The following is a 24,216-nucleotide window of genomic DNA, read 5'->3' on the forward strand; positions in this document are numbered from 1 at the left end:
TAATGCTATTAAGTGATGCCGAACTTTATGCCTTACTGTCCGTGGATGATTTTATCATGTTGGCGAATGACTGAATTGCAAGGTTCTTTTATTCACGACCAAGTATTTTACAAGAGCCAAGGTAATTCATACTATTCAGTTATGCCTTACTATTTTACTTTTGTGTTCGTGTTAGAAGTTTGATAAATGCAAGAAAATACGTAAGTCCAAACTTGAAATTTTCACCATACATTTAAAAAGAACAGTTCAACATTCCTAGACTGGTATCAGGCCCAATCATAACCACCTTTCTTGCAAAGGAAACTTAATCGGCTCGGCAGTTAAAAGAGGGTTGGGTACCAGGCTACTGCATTCCCATACATATATCCAGTGAACAAAAAAAAAAAGATTTAATATACTGCCCGAGGATTGTCATTTGATTTATTAATGCTAACGTGGTACTTTGATACCGAAGGCTATGTAACGTTCGCACTTCTGGTTGGGGTGTTTAGGAACTGTTCTTGTTTCTCCTCACGTTCAGACTATCTTTATGATCTACAGTCCTACAGTAGGATGATGTTTATCACGTTATGCAATGTAGATATCACTGGATTTGTTTCAACTTGAGCAGCCTCAGGCAAAATCGTCGTTAAGAACTCAAAATATATTCATATTAGCTTCTATTCCGGCCCAGGGATTTTAGATACTTTGCAGCTGATGATAAAATTTTCGGAACAAACTAAGATCAGTACTAAAATCAAATGCAACTCAAAAAGGCATTGATATATTCCTGGTCGTTGAGAAAAGTCAAAGGATAATTTTGACTATTTAAAGAGTCTTCTTTTCTGAAATTACAACCAAAGAAGGATAACCGGGAGGAATAAGAGTATTGTAGAAACGTATGTTTTATTTTTGGAAACAAATTGTTTTGATGAGAATATTTTACCGTTAGCCATGAAACAGCGGGACAGGTGTCTTTCATTACGCCATAAGGACACAGGATCTTCATTTGATGGAATAAATTACGATCCTGGCACGCCAGGTGACCTAGCTCGTTTACGAGACTGTCACTCATTTGTGACAGTTTTACGACAATTACGACATGTTCCCTCACTTTGCGGTAATTTGACGAAGCGTCCCGTGTGATATCTTGTTACTATAGGATGCGAGTATTGTCGCGCATCGCATTCTCCTGCGCAGAGCCTTGCACGAGACCTATACAATATACCTTGGGGAAGATCTACTGAACCGGGAAGTGGTTTCCGCTTTTGTGGCCCATAACCAGCTGTCAGCCAATCAGAGAATCGACTTAATTCTTTCTTTAGCTAAGAGACGATCTCTGATTGGCTGAGGCCACGCTCACAAAAGCCCGGTTTTGCAGAGCCTCCCAATGGTATATCATGTAGGCAACTGGTATAAGGTTATGCTTAGGAGAATGGCGCATACATTTAGCTGCCAATGTCCTTGTATGTATAGACGATACCTTTCCTAAAATGCAGACATTTGCGAAGAATAGTTTTGGTCTTCGGCAAAAAGATTTTCCTTAGTTTAAGGTACCGTGCTTTGACGTGATCCCCGACTTTCCTATCTGGCTGAATTCTGTAAGGCAGGTATAGGATGATAAGATACCGTAACGGTTGCGCGGTGTGTTTGAGACAAGCTAAGCACGCGTAACGGATAAACCGCCCGCAGTAAGCGCGTCGGCTCCTTTGTTGTCTACAGAGCATGCAGACCACCTTAAAGCTTGTCCACAGATATCTTAGAGAGATCGTTAAGGTTATCACCAAGACATCTTTATTTTTCAAAGAAGATTCTTAAGACCCATACTCGCGCATTGATAAGACGTGACGATGTTAACCATATTGATATTCCATAAGTTACTTTTCTTAAAAACTAAGATATCTGAAAGCTTCAAAGCTTTCATTCGTAAAATTACAATCATAGATGCTAAATTTGAGACTGTTCTACTTGACCAGTATATTGTACCACAGCCTTATCATGAAAATTCTAATAATAAATCGCACAGATATAAAGAGAAATGCTTACTTCTTTATCACATTGTGTAAAGAATATTGAACACTATGCATGAAAGCTAAATGTGAATTCGTTCAATTAGCACAGTCCTATTGTTATAAATTCAGACGGAAATTAAATGTAACGAGCAGTGTTGAACATTAAGTTATTAGACTTGAAATAACAATCAGGAGTGCATTTGTCGATATAACTGACCTTAAAACCATAGCGTCGTAAAAATCTAAAGAGCTTTTATTACCGAACGGTGCATTAAGTCATAGGTTCCCTACCACACTAATAAAACTGATTTCAATTGGACTTTTGCTTGCTCTGTATTTTATGGCAAATGCGTTAATGTGTCCCTTTTATGGTTTATTGTGAAATATTGATGATAAAAAAATTGCAATTGCTTCCACGTTTATCTTTAAGTTGCCCATTCATAAGTCAACATCTGAACTCAATGTGTTTTGAGTGATTGGCATCATACAGGGTAGGGCAGCTAAAGGTGGTATCGGATAAGAACCGTTATACATTATGCATCAGGATCTGGCTTGCGAACCCCATTATTTTCTTGCGAACCATATCATTTTCTCGCGACACCCATTATTTTCTGCGAACCCTGCGCACGCAAAGTTCAATGTGGTTCTTCCCAGTCCCTAGCAACCCTTAACCGTACGCACGAAAATCATTATTTAAGTTCAGATATCTCCTAAATCTATCAATACATGCACGTATAGAGTTGCATGCTTTCGTCTGCCATACATTGCCGATTATAATCTACCGACTTCTTTAGACCATGGTTGGGAGTAAATCGTGAGCAAGGTCATCTGTGGTTGGGAGTTGGACGGCGACATTGCCTGCTAGTCAATTGCCTACACCAGTTGACTATGAATGACAAGAATGTGAACATCTTTCAGTATAGGTGAACGGCAATGTATTAATGGCATTGAACTGTATAGTACGATACATACATCACTTCATGTAACGCTATACTTAAGGCCCCTGTTCCACTAGACGGCGCTCCCCTGCGACCTAAATCCGATTTGTCTGATCCTTGATTTCATAATTGGAATATCATGCAATATGTGAAAGTATGGCTGTAAAGAAAACAAGACACACAACGTGTTAAAATATTCGATTTAATCTAAGAAATTCCTTGATCTCTCTGTTAAATTTTAGGTCGCAGAGAGAGCGCAGCGGGAGCGCCGTTCTGGTGTAATGGGGGTATAAATGAAGTGTGTTCTTGACTAAGGGCCCTGTCACACTTGTGCGTATATTCAAGTGCGCATGAGTTCCACAGTAACATTTTTTTGGTTTAAGTAAATAAGCTCTGAGGAAGTTGTTTTCTACGTTGACCCACCGTTGAGCAGTCTAGTTATCAAACTAAAGAAATTACTTCTTCGACTTCAAACTCAACCGAAACGAAAAACATATTAATACGCAACTCATGCGGGCTTGTATATACGCACAAGTGTGACAGGGGCTTTACGTATGAATAACGTTCTTGCTCAAGTCGAGCCGACTTCAAGTGACTCTATAAGCTTCTTTACGTGTGACCACCAAGGTTCAGTCAAACACAAGGCCAATGGGATTGAGAGAGGCTCTTTCTTTACCCGACCCAAAGGTATCTCTCGCCATGCTGCTTTGCGTAGATATTGAGTTAGAAGCCCCGACCAAATCCCTGATATTAAAGCTACTCAGACGTTATGGCGTCGGAAAATCTCCTCGACCAAATGTGCTTAGAAGGCTTGGATGCTGTCCATTCAGTCAATGTGTCTCTTTTTTTGCCATATTACCGTTGACCTTTATGAGGTTTGTTGGCGACGCCTCAGGGGCTAGCCTAATAGTATAGGTCCGTTTGGCCAGAATTCTAGGAATTGCTCAAGTACGTCTTTTATGTACATGTGAATGTACTCTGTATTTCTGTAAACACAATAACTCGAGAACCTGAACATGTGGATTGATCCTGGTGATATTTTGTAGGTGGGTAGGGGTCGAGAAAAATGATGGTCAAGGTCAATTAGATAATTGTCCACCCAACAAAACATCACCGTGGCAATATGTGGCATTGTCACACTTGTATTCTTTTAAACTAAGCACCAAATATAAAAGATCGAAGCATTATGGCATTGTTGTTTGGTGTAACCAATGATGGTGGACAACAATGAATTGAAAGTAGATATTGGCCTGTATGTCCGTCAAATTCATCATTTGTTGTTGTTTATTCTATTTTTTTTTTCAAAGAACTTGCAAAGCGTAGCACACAACCAGTCAATACCTTTCATCTGCTTTACGTGTAACACACTCACTCACTCACTCATGACCCATGACCTCAGTGGTCGTAGGGGCGTCATGACAGCCAGCCGCAGTGATCCGTGCCCATCCTGTTCTGTCCTCGGCCTCTCTGATCAGCTGTGCAGTGCTCAGGCCAGTCCATGTCTTAATGTTGTCCAGCCAGGTCTTCTTTGGCCTTCCTCGTTTCCTCCCTCCTGCTACTGTGCCTTGCAGAATGGTCTTGGCAATTGTGTTGTGTCGGCATACGTGCCCGAACCACTTCAGCTTCCGGCGCTTGACCGTCGACAGGAGTGTTTGATGTCTGCCGCAGACAACCTCTACCTCCCTCCGTACCGAGTCGTTAGTCCTCCGTTGCAGGTAGGAGATGCCAAGGATCTTCCGTAGGCATCTCATCTCGAAGGCTTCTATGCGGCGCTCTGTTTCGGCCGTTGTGGTCCAGCTTTCGCAGCCATAGAGAAAGATGGAGACAACAAGTGACTGGTAGAGGTTGATCTTAACTGGCAGGCTGATGTTCTTGCTCTGCAGGATGGGCCTGAGTTTAGCAAGTGCTGCTGTAGCTTGTGCAATACTTGCTTTGATTTCCTGAGTGGAAGTCCCGTCCCTGTTAAGGATGGAGCCAAGGTATTTGAAGAATTCCACGTCTTCGAGGACTTCGCCACCCATGGACACCGTTGTTGTTGCGCCTGGTACTTGGCTGTTGACCATGCCTTTGCTTTTGGATGTGCTAACTTCCATGCCATAAGCGGTGCTTCTACTCTCCACCCGGGTTGATAGCTCTTGATGTTCGTCTTCAGGTCCAGCCATCAAGTCTATGTCGTCAGCAAAACGTAGGTTGGAAAGTTGTCTTCCCCCAATGGAGATAGATGATTCAAAGTCTGTCAGGGCTTCTTGCATGATGTTTTCTAAGAATACGTTGAAGAGAGCTGGCGAGAGAAGGCACCCTTGTTGGACTCCAACTGTAGTTCTGAAGAAATCACCGAGTTGGTTGTTGTGGAGGACTGCACTGGTTGCATTGTCGTAAAGTGACTTGGTAATGGCCACCAGAGACTCATCTATGTTGTAGTCTCTCATAACCTTCCAGAGGCCCTCTTGCCACACCCGGTCGAACGCCTTCTTGAAGTCTATAAAGTTGTGCAGTATCTCCCTTTGGTGTTCTAGATGTTTCTCCACCAGCAGCCTGATGTTGAAGATTTGTTCGGTGTTGCTCAATAGATTGCCGAGGCACGATACACGATGTGCACGTAGTTATAAAGTGCTCTAAACACCACCAAGGTGACAGTTATATCCTAGAAGTACGGTGAAAGTGTATGTGTATAGCGCTAGAATATCGATCCGTCAGTGAGAAGAACTAAGGTTCTTTTTACATGTATGACCACGTCTTGTTACTACAGCGTCCTTGAACTTAAAGAAGTCTCAATATTCTGGAGTCAGTAGAAATATTTGGTCCTCATTTCATTATCTCGCTCTATTACTCTTCCCAGTACCACAGTCCCATTTCGTTGAGTCGGCAGAATGTTCCTGTCATGTTAACACTCAAAAGGGAGTCAACACACGTTTCACCACCCACATATTTTCCATTATCATTCAAAGAGCAAAGCTGAATCTGCAGGAGCAAATTTGTGGGCGAGACCTTTCTGCTCTGTGAGCAAAATGGAAGTACACTTATGGAACAGCAATGTCATCTCGTAGTTTTTAACATTTCGCTTTTTGGATAGTCCAGGACGACGTGGCACTGCATTCTTGTCTTTTACGACTTATTCTAACAGTGTCACGTACAGAGAACAATGTACCGACTTGGGTAGAGTGAGGAAAGTCGTGTAAAGTGCATTTCCCAAGGGCACAATAACGGTGGCGCCTGGGGATTCGAACCCGGGCCGCTGGGTTCTGGACCAAACACCCTGCCGTTACGCCGCAGACCCCCCATCTCGTAGTACAGATAATCACTTTCATGTCACGGCGCTTCATACATTGAATGAATGATAAAAAGGGAAGATAATGCCATTAAGAGGCTGTTTCACTAAGTTCTACACAAGAACCACCTACGCTTGCCGATTTTGAGTTTGAAAAACAACTTTCAAGTGACTTCGTTTTGATATCAAACAAGACCAACTCTCTTAAACCCTTTGACATTTGACATAATGGAACTTCTGGAGAAATATTCAAGGCCATAGTTTTCATGCATCTTTTAATACTAGTTACAGCCGATGTATTTCGATGTATGTAGTATCATATATATATGCATAAGTAATAATTAATAACTTTAGAGAAAGGAAATTATTGTCACAAAACAAGAAACGTCATCTTTTAGCAAACATTTTATTCCATACTCAACACCAACGACTATTTCCATCCAACGACGTTTTTCCCATCGCATCATTTTTTATCGTTTCACATCTCCCTACCGACGGCCATTTCCAAGATCAGTTGCGTCTTAATAGTGGGCTGTCGAGAATCAAATGAAACGAGTGGTCGATATTTATGGTAATAGCACAGGGTTGCCTGGATCTTGAAATGGTTTTCCAGAAGTCAAATGTCGGGCGATTGTCCGGAATCATGGCGGGTTTTATTGACAGTTCACCCATGAAGGGTACCGGCTGGAAAATAGGATGTGACGAGAAATATCTCCGGAGAGATATGGGATCATTTTCGGGTCAGTGGAAAAGTCATGGTCACGAGATTTCCTTCCCTAGTATGGGTGGTTATAAACTGCCAGATGGCACTCTGTGAGTAGTTGGAAATATGTATGGAAAAAGATGTTGACATCATCAGCTTTTCCAGTGTAATAAACATAGTATGAGTAAGAAATATGTATGACAAAGGGTGCAGACACACTAGCGTTCTCAGTGTCATAAGCATAGTATTATTTTCATCATCACATGCAGCGGAACTTCGGTAAAGCTTTTGCGGCTGCAGTTGCTTATCGGCAGTGATAGAATATAGTCTGGCGTAGTTCCGATCACCGGTTCCTAGCCATCAATTATATGACAACAATTTTGTGTCTGATAGAACTCCGGATCCGCCTACAGCGAAAGCTTGTGAGTTGGATTCGATCAAGTTAAGACGATTATACGGCCTGGGTGTAAAAATGAAGTTTGCGTAGATGTCAATGTACTTAGATGTAGGGTCATTGACATCAATGTGGACACTCATATGAACATGGGCAGGAAGGGTACTATGCTTATCTTCCTAATAGTATGCAAAAGAAAAATCATATTTTTATGTAGCCTATAGACCTTCGTGTTCTATTCTTTTTTTTTTTTTTTTTTTTTTTAACGCTTTATTGAAAATATACAACATATACAACAAACATATAAATTCATACAGGATTGTCGCAATATGACAAACATTAAAACCACATATACATAAAATACTGGAGAACTTAAAAATATCAGGCGCACGACTGCTGGAGTTTGATCTTACATTCTTCAAAACTTGATATGTGGAGCGAGTCTTTTATGTTCATTTGGTATAGGTAGAATTTGATTACAGTAATAAAGAGATACAGTCTATCCGACTTATCGACAGGCCCATACACCAACTCATGTGGCTCTATCTTAATGACGTTTCCCGTATCGCTCTTCCACCAGTCACAAAACTCTATCCAGATCCTTTTTGCACACTTGCAGTGATACAACAGGTGCATTATAGTTTGCTCCATATTACATTGTGGACATAACCCAGATTCGCTTATTTTTCTTTTGTACAACCACATTTTTGTCGGCAAAAAATTGTGTAGTATCTTAAACATGAAGTTCTGCAATTTGGTTTCGACTAGTCGACTTGGAGCAGCAAAAATACGAGGGATTACATCATGTTGGAAAAGGGCTGCTAAATTGTGTTCATTTGTTGCAGGCATAAACCTTCTTAGCATATATTTCTTATACAGAGTTTTGTTTGTTAATTTTTCTATCTCTAATACCTGTGCGTTACTATTGTTTCCAGGCGTATTGTCAGGACCTTTCAAGGCTAGTTTCCAGGTTTGAGGAATGGAGTCACGCAAACCCAAGTATCTAAGGAGATCTGAAGCGTCTAGGGGAATAACAAATTTTCTCCTTAGGCTTTCAGGAGATAGGATATTACCGTGTTCATCGACTATGTCATGTATTGTTTTTATTCCATACATAAACATTTTTCTCCAAAAAATAGATTTGTTATTCTGCAGAATGTGTTGATTGTTCCAAAGAAACTCACGTCTGATTTCCTCCTTAGTTTGGGGGAGCGTGAGTTCAACTCCTCCCATGCTGCTAGCATGCTTACATAGAAAGGTAACATATTCTTATAGTTCAAAGTTTTCACAGAAAAATTGCATTTAAACAGAAAAATACCTCCAAAATGGTAAAAGTGATTTTCTAGTACACTAGATGTATATATCCTCTTTACCCAGCTGGCATTTAGTGCTTTAATCATACATGTGAAATTCATCATATTTAAACCTCCTTGTTCCCTATCACCCATTAGGGTAGACAATTTGACTTTAGGTGGCTTGTTACTCCATATGAACTTCAGTCCTATGGAGTTAACCTTCTTATCAAAGCCTTCTGGTGTAGAGAGCACTGAACAATTGTATATAAGTTTGGACACAGCCAGTGACTTGTATATGAGAATTTTCCCTATCAAAGTTAGATCTCTTCCTGACCAAATGTTAAGCAGATTTCTAGTTTCTGTCAGCTTTTTATCAAAGTCAAGTTCTTCACACTTTTTTCTATCATAAGAAAAATGGACCCCTAGACATTTGATAGGATTGCTTGGCCAATGTACACCAAGGGGGTTATCCTTTCTGTTCTTAAACGCCCCCAGCCACATGGCTTCTGTTTTTTTCCTGCTAACTTGAAGTCCTGAGCAGAGCTCAAATGTTTCTAATACTGCCAGGGCGTGTATTGCAGAGTCGACACTGTTTGTAAATATTGTGGTGTCGTCTGCATACATTAAGTTTTTTGTTAGCTGATTGTTGGTAACGACTCCACCAATGTATTTTTCAGAACGTAGTCTGTTTGCTAGTAGTTCAAGTCCTAGTATAAACAGAAGACCTGATAAGGGGTCTCCCTGTCTTACACCACGTTCTAGGCTGAACCAGTCAGATGTGTAACCATTGTTTATTACACAGCTACATGAGTTTTTGTATAATACCGACACCCAATTCCTAAACCCTGGACCAAAGTCGAAAGTCTGTAGTGTTTTTTGTAGGTAATTCCATTCGAGCGTATCAAAAGCCTTACGGAAATCCACAAATATGGCCATTCTTGATGTTGAACATAGACGTCCATTTAATTGGTTGAGATGATTTTTGCTGTTAACTGTTCACCTTGTAGTCCCTGATAGCACACAGGTAACACTGAAATGGCCTCGGATCCCGGCGGATACGTACAGGGATTGTTGCTGTATATTTGGCGGATACTGACGGATACAGGCGGATCCGACTAAATCCGTAGGGGCTTTGGAATATTTTCGGAGGAATCCCTGTACGTATCCCCGGGATCCGAGGCCATTTCGTGCAGTGTAAGTATGTTTCCTTGATGCCTGGCTTAGTGCATGGCGGAGTATGCTGTTACATAACAGAGTTGCTAGCCCTTCCCTTTACCTTTTCGAGGCACCTTCGCGAAGACGGCCCCATTTTACGTTCGTTCGCTTTCGAAAGACGGGTACGACCGCAACCAAGAGGGATTCAAGGGAATCTCCCAGTTAACAACTAATTGGACCTGGGAGCTGAACTGTGAGGCTGCTACCAGTTAAGCTACAAGGACATCCCTTTGATATGACTGTTGCATAGTATTAAACGCTGACGTGAGCACAATAGACAAGAGATAGAGCATTGTTAATGATTGTGTTGTTGGTATTTCCTAACATTGCCTCCTGCATCTACCACAATGATTAACCACGATGCCACCCTACGTAGCCTCTGTAATTACAAAATCTGCTTGCCTGGCAGGTTACATATATATATAGATGTAATTTAGTTTAGTCTAATTGTAGCAAAAAATTAGTGAAGGATGGTGATATAACATTTTCGTGCCTCTGAAGTTAGTGCATGATTGTGTTACCCCGAAATGGCGGTTACAGCGGTTGCCCAATTTGAATTCAAACAATAGGTTTGATTCACGGTCAACGCTCTTCGTTGCAGGCCTTTATTGTTGAATGCCTAACTAAGGTATCGGAGGAAACCTAGTGAGTTTTGCATTGGCGTTAAACGTTGCTTGGAAAGTCACACGGCACTTTTCCGCAATATCTATACCCGTCACTTTACTAATCAAACCCAGAAAGTAATCTAGACATCATCAGTTTAACTGCAGCAAAAAGTTTGTCATCACGTAACACTTTGTGATCGCGTCGTTCTTGTTGGATATACTCGTACCTGACTTTGCCAATCAAGTTTTGCTGCAGCTGAACCAAAGACATATAGATTACTTTTCTGGTGTGTTAACTAGTTTCAGTTCGTAAACTGAGGAAGTGTATATCATAATGTACATAGTAGTTATGCGCACAGCTGTTAGTCATAAGTATTTCACATAACATCACTGAGTCTATCGCTTTTAATAACGGTTACTGATAAACATCAATCATATTTACCAGACAAGATGTCCTTTTTGTGTGCATGATATATTGATTTTTGTGACTATTAAAACACCTTTACAATATCACTCGATAAGTTGAAGGCGTCGAAACTACTGACGATTCGATGCTTGAGATCAACGTTAAGAGGATTATATTTTGCTGGTTTAAAAATTAAAATTCACTCGTAATCAGAAGGCATTGAAACTACAAAAGACGTAATGCTCTAGCTCAACGCTGAGAGGATTTTGGTGGTTTAAGAATTAAATTTCACTCTTAATCTAAAGGCGTCGAAACTCCTGAAGATGTAATGCTCGAGCTCAACGCTGTAGGATTTTGGTTGTTTAAAAGTTAAACTTCACTCATATTCTGAAGGCGATGAAATTACTGACGTTTAATGCTTGAGCTCAACGCTGTAGGACTTTGGTGGTTTAAGAGGACAATCTGGAGGCGTCTATTACAGACTATATCTAATGCTCAAGCTCAACGCTGAGGGGATTTCCGTGGTTTAAGAGGATAATCTGAAGGCGTTGAAATTGCTGACAATTCAATGCTCGAGCCCAGCGCCGACAGGTCTGTCGTGAAATATTATACATGTGGGTCGTTATCTTTTATAGTCTGGGGAATGATTTACTTCAACAATATCATTTTGTTACTGCGAAATTTCATGAACTCATTTCATGGAGGCAGGCCAGCAATTATGTGTATCTAACGAGTTTATGCTCGTGCTATTGCAGTGTAAGTGTTGTATATCAATTCAAGATACGGCGGTCGGACGTATAAGGATTGGGTACAGAGAAAAGAAGAAAGTCAATAAGATAACCTTTTCTTGGACTTTTTACCTAACTTCCTGACAGTGACCACGACGTGCCTGGCATGATGTGTTAACAGTCTGCGGGGGGAGGGGGGCAAGTTGACCTCCAATATGACCTTCAGTATGCAGTGAAACCATTTTCTTGCATGTCACTCTAATGTTCTCCAAAAAGTACAAACACACAGACAATCACACAAACAGACACGCCGAAAGCAAAGCATCTGTACACTGAAGTACGCTAAAGTAAAGAATTTTTTTGTCAATCTTAGAGAGAATGATTGAACATTCTGTATCATTACATATCGCTTGGACCTCCTGGGCCTTAACAAGTGATGTCTGATAGGATCTTGTGCCGTCGAATATATTACGTGTTTCGGACTACTTTTTTTTTTTTTTTTAGTTTGTATGCACTGCTGCTTGTACAATCCTGACAGTTACTGTGCACATGACAAATATGAACATAACCTGGATGACCGATCTTTATGATATTTAACTCAGGAGGGGAGGGCTGCTGTAGCATTTCCATGGGGGTATGTTGCAATTGGCCCTCGAGCCGAAGAGTTGGCCTGTGTAGGCCCTGGAAACCGCCTGGCAGCCAGGCTGATATGAACATACAAACACTGGTGATAAACATCTCAATTACTTTAAACTCTACATCTATGACTGGGATTGTTGTTTCCAATTCTTTCTCTATATAGCTAAATACATAGGAATATGCATATGCCATACCCACATTTAAAGTACCGACGATCTAACTATGGCGAAAAGTTCCAAGAGTTTTGCCAAGCTAGCAAATGTTTCTTAACCAACTTCTACTTTAGATGAATTATTTCTTACAGAATTGAGGCCATTGCTTCTAAATGCAAACATCGATCCTTTCGCTCTACCGTTTATTTCCAGTTCATTGGATACAGCAAGTTGCAACTTGAAAGCAAATGAGGTCACGAACTTTCGAGTAAGATAGTAAAATGCCTTTCCCTTCTTGATATTGTCTGGTCGTTAAACCAGCAGCCGTTTTATTGGAATTCTAGACCTCGTCAATTCCCTCATTATATCTACCGTTTGCGACAAGAAAACCCATTCCATGATACGTGTTATGCATAGTGATATTTGAAAACATGTTGAAAATATAAATTTGGCGTTTTCGAAACGGAGGAAAAGACGGATGGCCGAAAAATCTGGTTGTTAATTACATATAGAAATAGTATTATCTTTTTACATCGCATTCATGCCTAGAATGCATAATTGTCAGGAGAAAAGAAAGAGAGTGAGAGAAAAAATTAAACAAGAAAGGCCATTAAAGAAAGAAAGACGAAAGAACAAGAAAGAAAGGAATCTATCTTTTGACAGAAAGCAAACTGAAAGAAAAATCTATCTTTTGATAGAGAGAAATAAAGAGAGGATGAAAGCAAAAGAAACAAGAACAGAAGTAAACTGGTTACTTCTTTCCTCTTTCTGGAGCTTGAGAAAATTCAATCTTGACATTGCCTTGACCCTGGAGACCCTGTGCTACAGTATAATGATTTGATTGGCCATCGCCTCTAACCGAGTTCCATGTAATGACCAATCGTAAACAAGCCTCCCCACCCTCCCACGGCTTCTATTCCTGTCATACTCCTGCCCTTTGTATGAGGTATCGCACGTCAATTTCGAGTTAATCTTCGCGCCTTTTTGATGGACTTAAGAACGATTCCACACGCCAAGACGTCGCCTCCATCAAAGCCTCTTAAGTATTTTGCGTAGTGTGGTGCTGTCGTCTGGACGTCCTCTCTGTCTGAGGCGGATTTGGGTTATTGATAATGGTGCTAGATAAGAAAGATGAGTCGGAGTGCATCAGTCTTAAGTGCACGTGTCAAGTTGATACATGGCTCCAGCAACCAACACGTAAATGTATCTATATATACGGCTCTAAAAGTGAACACTATGGCTAGTCATGATCACGTGCCCAAAACCTATAGCGAGTCTGCTTTCCACGTCCTTCCAAGTCGGCCATCTTGGAATTCTCCCTGGAAAAACAAAACAAAAATCAAAGCACTATGGGTCCTTCATAATGATGCTTTTGAAAGGAAGATCTTAACGGTTGATAACGGTTTTTGTCTGTTCATTCTAAAGACTGTTCACATGGGGAAATAGAGGAATATATTCATTTTCTTCTCTACCAATATTTGCTCGAAATTTGATTCTTGTTAGCTAAAGTCGAGTCCAAACAAACAAAATTATGAAAAAAATAACAAATCTCTCAAAGGAATTGATAAAATAAGCCTTGAAAATTTGGAATGGAATGGCATGATAAACAGTGCAGCAATAACATGTTTCGAAATAGACTAGGTTAAACTCTTTGATATTTTGCAAGTAACAGTTCTGCATTGAAATACACGGCATCAAGCAATATACTTCGGCAGCATTTTGACGAGGCGGGGTCTAATAAACGCGTGGTAATCCGTATAATATCAGCTGTCAAAACGCAACGGAACAATGAAAAATCGGAGATCTTATATCTCCACGAAATGTATTCAGTTTTCATAAATATCTTATTTATTCATTACTATGAATTCCACACTGTTCCTGTCCATAGCATTTTTCTCACTGGCTCTTATAAAACAACGGACATGCAGATGGCAGGAACTTGAAGAAAGTCACCTTTTCTGGGACTTTTTACCTAACTTCCTGACAGTGATCACGGCGTGCCTGCGGGGGGAGGGGGGCAAGTTGACCTCCAATATGACCTTCAGTCTGCAGTGACACCATTTTCTTGCATGTCACTCTAATGTTCTTCAATAAGTAAGAACACACTAGCAACCACACAAACAGACAGGCCGAAAACAAAGCCTGTGTACTCTAAAGTAAGGGTTTGTTTGTAGAATGAACGTTATGTGTAACTTCATTTTATGGTAAATGTAACAAGAACTTTAAAAAAATGCCCATTCAAAAATTACAATGCTGTACGCTCCTCCATTGCTGTTCGTGATTGTGTTGTCATCGGGAACATGTGTGTTTTGCAATCATCTAAGAACCCTCACCTTCCTTTCTTTCTTCTTGACGCATTTCTATATCATCTCTGACGTTTTTCAACTCCCATGACGTAACGACTGTCCGGAAGTACAAGAGGTCAACTAATTATCTCTCGTCCCCAGGGTCTGCCGTCTGTCCCGGAAGATCCTGAGAACAAGATGACGAATCGTGTTGCCCTTTCCGTGGATGTGTTCCTGGCCTCCGTAGTCATCATTGGCGCCATCCGAGGTATTGTATCCATTTTGTCTGTCTCTGTCATGTCCTTAGGCACCATTAGGCGGGGAAATCTTTACTATTTACCGACTAGAATGAACGCAAGACTTCCATTATAACAATCTTTCCAGAAAAAGAAATACGCCGTAAGTTTTCGACTTGTGTTTCAATTCCAAGCAGAGGTTGAGAATGTACCCATAGTATCATAGTTTTTTTAGTCAAAAATTGAATTGCGGTGAATCTCATGTGTACATTCACATACTAGTATTTTGTTGACTGAGACAATGATTATTAAAAATACACAATAATTGAATTAACATAGATGTGCATGTAACTGTAACGGACAACAAGGTTTTGCTATAGTTCCAGCCAACAGCAAAGAACTATAATCATATGCTAACATGTAATAAAGAATGAATGAATGAATGAATGAATGAATGAACTTTATTGCTCGACAATTGTACATGGCACAATGTATGGCAATGATAACAAGAAAAACAATACAATGGATACTAAACTAGTCTATTCTATTCTATTTTGAGAGCTATTACTACAAGGCTATGTACATAAATGGCGCACTGATATGTTAAACGTTTCTGTTTGTTACAATATATTCTCTCTTTTGTAAAGCGCTACATATGTATTGACCTAAGTGCTTAGATGTGGTATCGGGGCATGACATAAGTAGATTAAATATCTCGATAAATGTTGCAAAATAAAGTTGACAAAAAAGGCATGTGTACGCGTATGCACCATCTTATGATGGAGAATTCTTGAGCGCCGCCCCCATCCCATTTTCATTTTTCAAGACGAACAGTTGATGGCTAAGGCTAATATCCATTTAACGATTGGATGACGGTCAAATTGCCCGTTCGGCATATTGGGCTTGACGTCTCCTGCATATTTGCAGTGATATGATACTGCACTTTAATATCATGAAGGTCATATAGAGGACGGCTGCATTTGACTTATCCTGACATTGAGTGAAGTCTTTCTACCATACTGATTCCAGAAAAGCTTGAGCCTAGTCTTTCATCGCAGATTGATTTATAAAGCTTGCCCCAAGCTAAAGAGAAAAAAGCCGATTAAGCGATCGGGTTGAAATATATGGCATTAGGAAAAGTGGTTTTCCGTTCGGGGGCAAAGGAAAAGTTTTTGTAAGTCATGTGATACCAACTGAGTTGTCCACCGTTACTAAGGGTGATTGGATTATTACCGTAAATTGTATGTCAATATTACCGTTAGAATACAGATCATATAAAGGGGAAGAAACATATGGCATTAAAAAAAGGCTTTCAGTTTGGGCGCAAAGTAAAAGTTTTGTAAGACCGGCTAGCCATTGATACCAACTGGGTTGTCCAGCGTTATTAAGGGCAATTGAATTATTAACGTAAATCGTATTTCAGTATTACCGTTAGAATACAGATTATACCAAGGGGTTGTAAGATTTAGCATTAGGAAAAGTGGCTTTCTGGACGGGGGTGAAGTATAAGTTTTTGTAAGGCCGGCGAGCCATTGATACCAACTAGTTTGTCCACCGTTATTAAGGGCAATTGAATTATTAACGTAAATCGTATTTCAATATAACCGTTAAAATACAGATTATATATAGGGGTCGTCAAGATTTTGCATTAGGAAAAGTGGCTTTCTGAACGGGGGCAAAGTATAAGTTGTAATGCCGAATATATTAATAGCCATTGATACCAACGGGGTTGTCCACGGTATTCATGACAATCAGATTATGAACTTAAATCGTATCCCAATATTGCTGTTAGAATACGGATCATATGAAGGGGTCGGACGATATAGCATTAGGAAAAGTGTTTTTACTTTTCTGGGCTAAATAACAGTTTTTGTAAGGCCAGCTAGCCATTGATACCAACTGTTGTCACCGTTATTAAAGGCATCCAGCGCATTTTATGAGGCTTGAAACTTGAATTAAAAAACTCCAATGTCTAGTCATTCCTACACATAGTAAGTTTCAAACACTATACCATTACATATCGACATTAAACAAGCAAAGATACGATGTCGTTGTCTGGTGAGAACTGATAGAATATCCCAGCCCTAATAGACTGATCCTGACTGTCCATCACAATTAGCGGTTCGACCAATGAGAGAGTGACTGCATGTCCGTCAAATATTTGCATTTTTATGTTTTAATTTTGCATTTCTACGTTTTGACGGAGTTGGGCGGGGCTTTGGTGTACATTATTTACACTAGGCGCGTGAAACTAAAAGATCACCATGCAGCTTATTATTCTGCCTCTTTTGAGCACTTTTGACAAGAAATCCTCTCGCAAATGTGGTAAACAATGGCATTAAATGTCAATTTCATAAAGATTACAGCAACTAGAATATTTCCAGTTTTCAAGCCTCATCAACTGCTCTGGGTGCCTTTAAGGGCAATCGGATTATAAAAGCGTTTCAATATTACTGTTATCTTTTTCATTCGTTGGGATTCTCAACGTATAATGCTTATAATATATCATTATCTGGACATATTCTACTATTCAGATATTCAGGTTCTTTGGTATTGTAGTTGAACCTGAATATTACATGTCAAATTGTGGTTCGGTCTTGTCTGTTATTTAGAATTCCCTCTCTGTAATGCTTTTCATTTTAGCAGCATGGTTACCTTTTAGCTAATGGCAGGCTTTAGTTAAAGGATAACAGCTTTTCCAGCTATTTGAACACGCCCTCCGGAAACAAGAGAAGACGTCCTCCATTACGGGTCAGATTATAGACGACGCACTCACTAAGTAATCGCCAAGGATGGGTCATTTTCCTTCAAGTCTTCTTCTTAAAAGGTTTTCTTACACATATGAAATATTGAATGGGTACGCTCGGAGAAAACGCTCGTAGAATGTTCTTCGTTTGACCTTGGGCATTAGTGCGTTAAACAGGAGTAAATGTTCAAAGACCTTTCTCTTGGTAATAGCCAGAAAACCAGTATGCATTGATTGACTACGCCTCTAACCTCTATATGAAGAGAGTTTAGAATATCCCCAATACGTGTGTGCACATATCTTAGGTTCAAATCGTGCACCAGAATATTTATTGCAAAGTCGATTTATGTAAAAAAAATAAACATATTGTGCTGCGCTGTTCGCCTGGCTGAGTAACAAATTTAAAAACATCTCAGTCTCACAGAAATGTGAGTTGTAATATCAAAATCTATTTTTGATTCATCAATTTTAACCTATGTATTGGAAAATTTCAATACAGTACACTAATTTTCAGGCAGCGAGTTTGATCTCCGAATGTCAACATTGACAACAATTATAGGGATAAAATACAATACATAGATAATCCATGAACAACAAATTACACATACTTACATTTTAAGTACCTGCAGTTAACAATCAGGAAAAATAAGTCATACAATCCACTTCAACATATCGTTAAAGTGCCTAGATTATATTGCATGAATACATAATATACTTTAGATATCGAAAAATATTTAAGTACGAAGATTGTTTGGGGGTCAGATTCTTTCGAATATATCGTCTTGAAGTTTGGTGGTCCATCTTTGTTTGGTCCCTTCCACTTCACTTTGTAAACTTTTCTATACCTTAATGCAATCATTACCCCATTTAATACTGTACTTTAGAGAGGCCCAAAGGCACGAGAATAGATGGCCATGTTGGCTGGAACCCTAGTAGCGCCTACAGACTTATGCATCAGGTCGTCACGGGTCACAAACGGCAACATTAGTCCACTCCCTGCCCTTTAACAAAGTTGTGTTTTGGCCTTTTTCCCTTTTCCCGCCAGAGAATTCAATTTGTTTCCGTCAAATTCAATAGTTGTCGTAGACTTAAAACTCTAAATATAGACAGTGGCTATCTTTTATCAAGATGGCGGCAACAGGCCCGTGCCATCATCGGTGTAACTTCTCATAAAACGAGAAAAGATTGTTTTATCGATGTCTGAACTTGGCACGTCACTTCTATATACTAGTTTATGCATGCTGCTGTTCGACCTGATAGATAGCTTAGCAAGCCATAACCGCTGGAACAAATCAATGGTGTGAATCGGTAAATGTATGGCAATGTGATTTCAGAGATATCTTCACGTAGAAAGACATGAATGATATTTCTCATCTTCAATCTTTCATAATGCTGTTAGATTCCTATTACAAATTTCAAAACACATGCTGAAAGGGAACAGTACTACATTGTCCCTCAAACACAAACAACAGGGCAAGTGTTTATAAAGTTAGAATGTATGTATTCAATGATGAACGCAACTTTTGAATATTTGAAATATCTGACATACCTTATATTCTTCTAATGCTACTATGATTTTGAGTAGAAGCTATTTTCTAATTATGTAGCATATGATTCACGTAGATAGCATGTAATAAATGAATGAAAATAAAGTTTAGCTTTAAGCAAAAATACCTTACGGTAAACAATGGTATGAAAGAGATCAATACATTTCTCCCATACGGTGCGAAATAATGCCATTTTATGCATAGTCACGTTTTCCCGTCGATATACCTCGTTTATCCAAACTTATGAATGCTAACGTAGGGAGCATCATGGCCCCGCACGTACATCCAGGTGTCTGCACAGTACGGCAGTGATGGGGATTTAATGCTGATCTGGCAGGGAGTCCGCCATATTGATTGGGTTTAACGGTCCCGTCTGGCCAGGCCAAATAAATGCCCCTCTAGTATGAGAGGGATTGATGGATACAGGCTGATCACTACGGGCGTTTGGGCAGCATTCCCATTTCTGTACGTCTTCTTTGGGAATTGTAATGAAATAGCCTGGGGTATATGCCGGGGTTAAAGAAGGGGGAGGGGGGGCAAGAGGGAGGGCAATCTTTTTGGTGAGGCAAACCGGTACTTGTCTTAAAATGTCAATTTTTCAAAAGTGTTAATGGTTCAAATCTTGTATAATTTTACAGAGACATATATGCTTGTCTTCTTTGAGAATTGTGAGGAAATACTTCAAATAGCCTGGGGTATACAGGGGTTAAGGAAGGGGGAGGGGGGCAAGAGGGAGGGCAATCGTTTTGGTGAGGCAAACCGGTACTTGTCTTAAAATGTTGATTTTTCACAAGTGTTTATGGTTAAAATCTTGTATAGTTTTGCTGAGACATATATGCTTGTCTTGTTTGGGAATTTTGAGGAATACCTCAAATAGCCTGGGGTATACCGGGGTCAAGAAAGGGGGAGGGGGGCAAGATGGAGGGCAATCGTTTTGGTGAGGCAAACCGGTACTTGTCTTAGAATGTTGATTTTTCACAAATGTTTATGGTTAAAATCTTGTATAATTTTGCTGAGACATATATGCTTGTCTTCTTTGGGAATTGTGAGGAAATAGCCTGGGGTACACCGGGGTTAAGAAAGGGGGTGGGGGGCAAAAGAGAGGGCAATACTTTTGGTGAGGCAAACCCTAATGTCGATTTCAAGTCACAAGCTTTTGATGTCATAGTCTTGTATTTTGCTGACCCATATATGTTTTCTTTGGGAATTGTAATGGAAAATCCGGGGGTATACCGGGGTAAATGAAGGGGGGGGGGGGGGAGGCAATCATCTTAATAAGGTAAACCAGTGCTTCTTTTCTGATGTTGATTTCTCAAAATCGTTCGATGTCACCGTTCTTATTAACTTTGCTATACTTTGGAGGTTGCACTGATGTTTCATTCCAGATAGGTCAAAGAAATACATGTATTTGAAATAAGTAAACATGGACGATCACAAATAGTTTTCTTTGGTTTATAGATAGAAATTATAGAAATGAAGCACCAAAATCGTCACATTGTTCGCAGTATTACTCAGTTGAAAAATGTTTGAATATGTAATAAGAAATTTGCCGTCATATTCATTTCTTTTACTGTGCAAAAACGGATTTGTCAAAAGTATCTGATGGAATGTATTTTGTCAAAATGGCAACATATATAGTTTTTTTTAGTTTGAACATTAACTTCTTGTAAAATATTGCTAACCAAAATGTCCTTATGCTGACATTGACAAAAGAACGACAGTTGTCCATATTTCTTTCCGCGTAACGTTCCACGATTACTCATTTACTTAAAGCCCTGTGATTTACTGACAATTAACTGAGCACGTGGGAGACAAAATGGTGCAATTAGGCCACAAAATACTGCACCGGCGTAGTTATGTGGCCTCGGGGAGGAATGAAAATTGAATTATTTCCGTTAGCTTTGTGGGCAATCATCCAAATAAAAGGGTACGGTCGACCGTGTGGTCGTTAAACCGAAGTTGTGTAACTTTGTCGTCGGCAATTTCCGGAGACATTTGAATGCTCCCATAATCCTTTTGGGGTAACGGTAGCTTTTGTGTGATAAAGCTAATGACATCAGCTACTGTCAAATAACATTAGACCCAACAAGAAATCACCTTAATGGGCAAGAAATATCGTTAGGGATGATGTAGTCATATAGGCCATTGATTAGCGTGACGTCAACGTTAGGATTTTGCTGTGTACGACTTTTTGCAAGAATAACATGAAAATCTGTCGTTCCTTTCTTCAATTATTCTCCTTGGAAGATTTTTACAAATACGCCATTGCAGTTCCAGTGACACATACCAGGGGGTCCAAAATTGACCTTGACCTTTCTCCTCTCAGCACCTACCCACATACCAAATATCATTACAATCCATCCACACGTTCTTCAGTTATGCTGGTTTTAAGCGTCCGGTGACACAAACATACACACAGGATAACACACACGCAAACGCACGCAAAACAATATTTCATGCAGATAAATATATCATTAGTTCAGAGTTTCCCTTTATCAAGTAAAATGTACTGCAACGCATATAGCTTTGAACGTGAACACATATAGACCTTACTCTTCCTTTTAGATTATGGATAAAGTCGAATGGTTCCTACGTGAATGTTTTATCTGCTGTAGAATAAAATAGATAAATCATATTCCACAGGATTCTGTGTTTTCTTATACTCTTTTCTTCTTGTACCTAGGCCTCCCAGCATGCCGTTCGACCGAAGAATGCGTCCAAGGGATGAGGTGCAAATACCACAGTACCTGCGCGTTCTCCTTCTGTATGGTAAGTTGGAAATGCTATTTGCATGTTGATACTGTGTGTAGCAGATGTTGTGGACAAGTGCTACTTTAGAACTGATTCTGTCGTGAGATAAGATTAGCGCTAGGTGGCGCTGCGGCAAGACGTTGCTGCCCAACACGTGACCAGTGTATGTATCCCCCGCGTCCAGGTTCATGACTGGAGCAGACTGGTCCACTTGTCGTCAGTCCGGTTTGAGAAAGCACAAAATGCTTTTTTTAAGAATAGAGAAACGCTTTGTAGCTGGGTAATTGTAAGGAATACTACTCTCCAAAAAAGCGCAGAAAATAGTTTCCTGGCTTCCAAATTATTACGATCTTCCGCTCCAGCATATCTGCTTGGAGATCAAAGGAAAAAGGAAAGGAAAGGGATCTCGAACCAGTTTAGCTCAAATGAACTCAATGAACAGATGAGCTACTCTTCCACTGGTCGTGACAGAGAAGACAGACGCTATGTACAGTATTTACAGGTTCATTGTACCGGGGGAAATTCCCCTAGCTCTTTTCGACAAGCACAATGAACAGTGGACCACGGCTTAACGTCCCGTCCTAAGGACTGCGATCTTTAACGGTAGCGTGCATGTCGGGTGAGCGACACAGCCGGGATCGAACCCGGGGCTTCTAGTTCCAGAGGCAAGATCGCTAACCACTGGACTACGCACGCTAGTACTACGCCGCTTCTACCGGTTACTTCTGCTCTTCATACGGTTAAGACCCAAGGGCAGGTTTCTCTTTATAGCCTGACCGGATTTCCTGACATACGAGGTTAACTGTACATGACTGTAGGTTTACTGCTATTACTCTAATAACCAGTCTGCGACACGGACCATGATTGCATCCATGCCGGTCTGCTCCCCCTCATTTAAGAGGAAATCTGGTTAAATCTCCGTCCCTCCCTTAGTTGGCCCTGGCCGTAATTGCGGATATCTATTCGGCATTTGGAGCTATCAGTGCACAAGGTCTAAGCCCCTAATTCTATACCCGTATGCCTCTCGAAGGACGTCTGTAATTTTGCAAGCAATCTGGATTAGTACTGTAACATCTAGAATTGTAGCATTGGTCAACAAAGGTTATATACAACACATTCAGATGTAGACAATCGAGTTTTAGCAAATTTTGCAAAAAGTATCCTTAGTTTGTCGAAATTCTGTTTATGCTATCTTTATTCCCTCTCCTTTCCTTGGTGCGGCATGCATTTTTGCAACTTTTTATCATATTTGCATAGAATCATACCTATCATGGTAAGGTTGCAGTAAAGTTTAAAAAAACGTTATCATTATATTTTGTAAACTTTGCCTTTCAGCTGTGCACATGCCAGAATAACCCCTTGGTACTTTCATCCGACGATTATATCTCATATAAGGGTATTACGGGCGACGCTTACCCTTAGTTTATGTATTGTCGGTCTTTATTATCAATATTACCCGGTCCCATAGAGGAGATTATGTGGTATTTCCGCCGCCCGTATCGCAGCTGGCTTAGACCGACCACTGGGCGCCTCGCTACATCTATTACAATCACGGCTGACGGGGGATTTATAAGTTTTAAGTACACAGAGACAGGCCTCATTCATCACAAGATGTACCTATCACAGCTAGAGTTCTTTATCTACATTCCAGATGGCGTTTGTACACATTGTAGCGTCGTTTTCAGTCGTTTGTTCTAATCATAATATCTAAAGTTTTGTCGTAGAATGATAATTGACTCAACAAAGAAGCAAATGTCTGTAACGTCGTTTAGTGATTTTTTGCTTTGCGGACTGGATAAAGCATTGCGTATGGATTGTTTGCAATCTTTAGAGGTATTTACTAGATTGTGAATTTTTAAATGATTTCTAGCTATTTTGGGAGGATGCGTTCACTTTGTTTTGACACTATTTGTCCAATAGAGCATGCTTGCTTGACCTTACTAATATGTAACGTTTGATTTTGCTCTATCAAAACAGCAGAAACATGCATTTAGCATTGGACATAATACTGGATTTGGTACAACACTACAAAATCATCAACCTTAGCCTAAAATGACTAGAAAAGGTATTCTCCCACTTCAATGCAATGTTATGCAATGTTCTATGGCTATGCGGCCGGCGCCTCTATCTTTTTGGTAGTACACGCTATTATTATTATTCGTTTTCACCGTTTTGCAAAAGACCAATGTCACAATAACGTGTGCTAGCCCCATTGCTTTAAGCCCTTTGAATTAAATACCGCCGATGTAGAAAAAATGGCGTCGACCTAAATGTTGAAATTGATACTGGAGGAATAGGGTTATAAGATATTAACGGA

The 24,216-nt window shown here is 40.1% G+C and overlaps 1 protein-coding gene across 1 annotated transcript in view; it reads left to right on the top strand.

The window, feature by feature from the left end:
- Positions 1 to 24,216, top strand: part of LOC136440304 (uncharacterized) — a 38,207-nt gene that overhangs the window by 9,928 nt on the left and 4,063 nt on the right. The window contains exons 2-3 of the mRNA XM_066436261.1: positions 14,782 to 14,887; positions 21,832 to 21,917. Of these exons, the coding sequence (XP_066292358.1) occupies positions 14,818 to 14,887; positions 21,832 to 21,917 (156 nt within the window). The 5' untranslated portion in view covers positions 14,782 to 14,817. The remainder of the gene's footprint in view (positions 1 to 14,781; positions 14,888 to 21,831; positions 21,918 to 24,216) is intronic.

The sequence above is a fragment of the Branchiostoma lanceolatum genome, chromosome 8, assembly GCF_035083965.1.
Source record: "Branchiostoma lanceolatum isolate klBraLanc5 chromosome 8, klBraLanc5.hap2, whole genome shotgun sequence".
Lineage (NCBI taxonomy): Eukaryota > Metazoa > Chordata > Leptocardii > Amphioxiformes > Branchiostomatidae > Branchiostoma > Branchiostoma lanceolatum.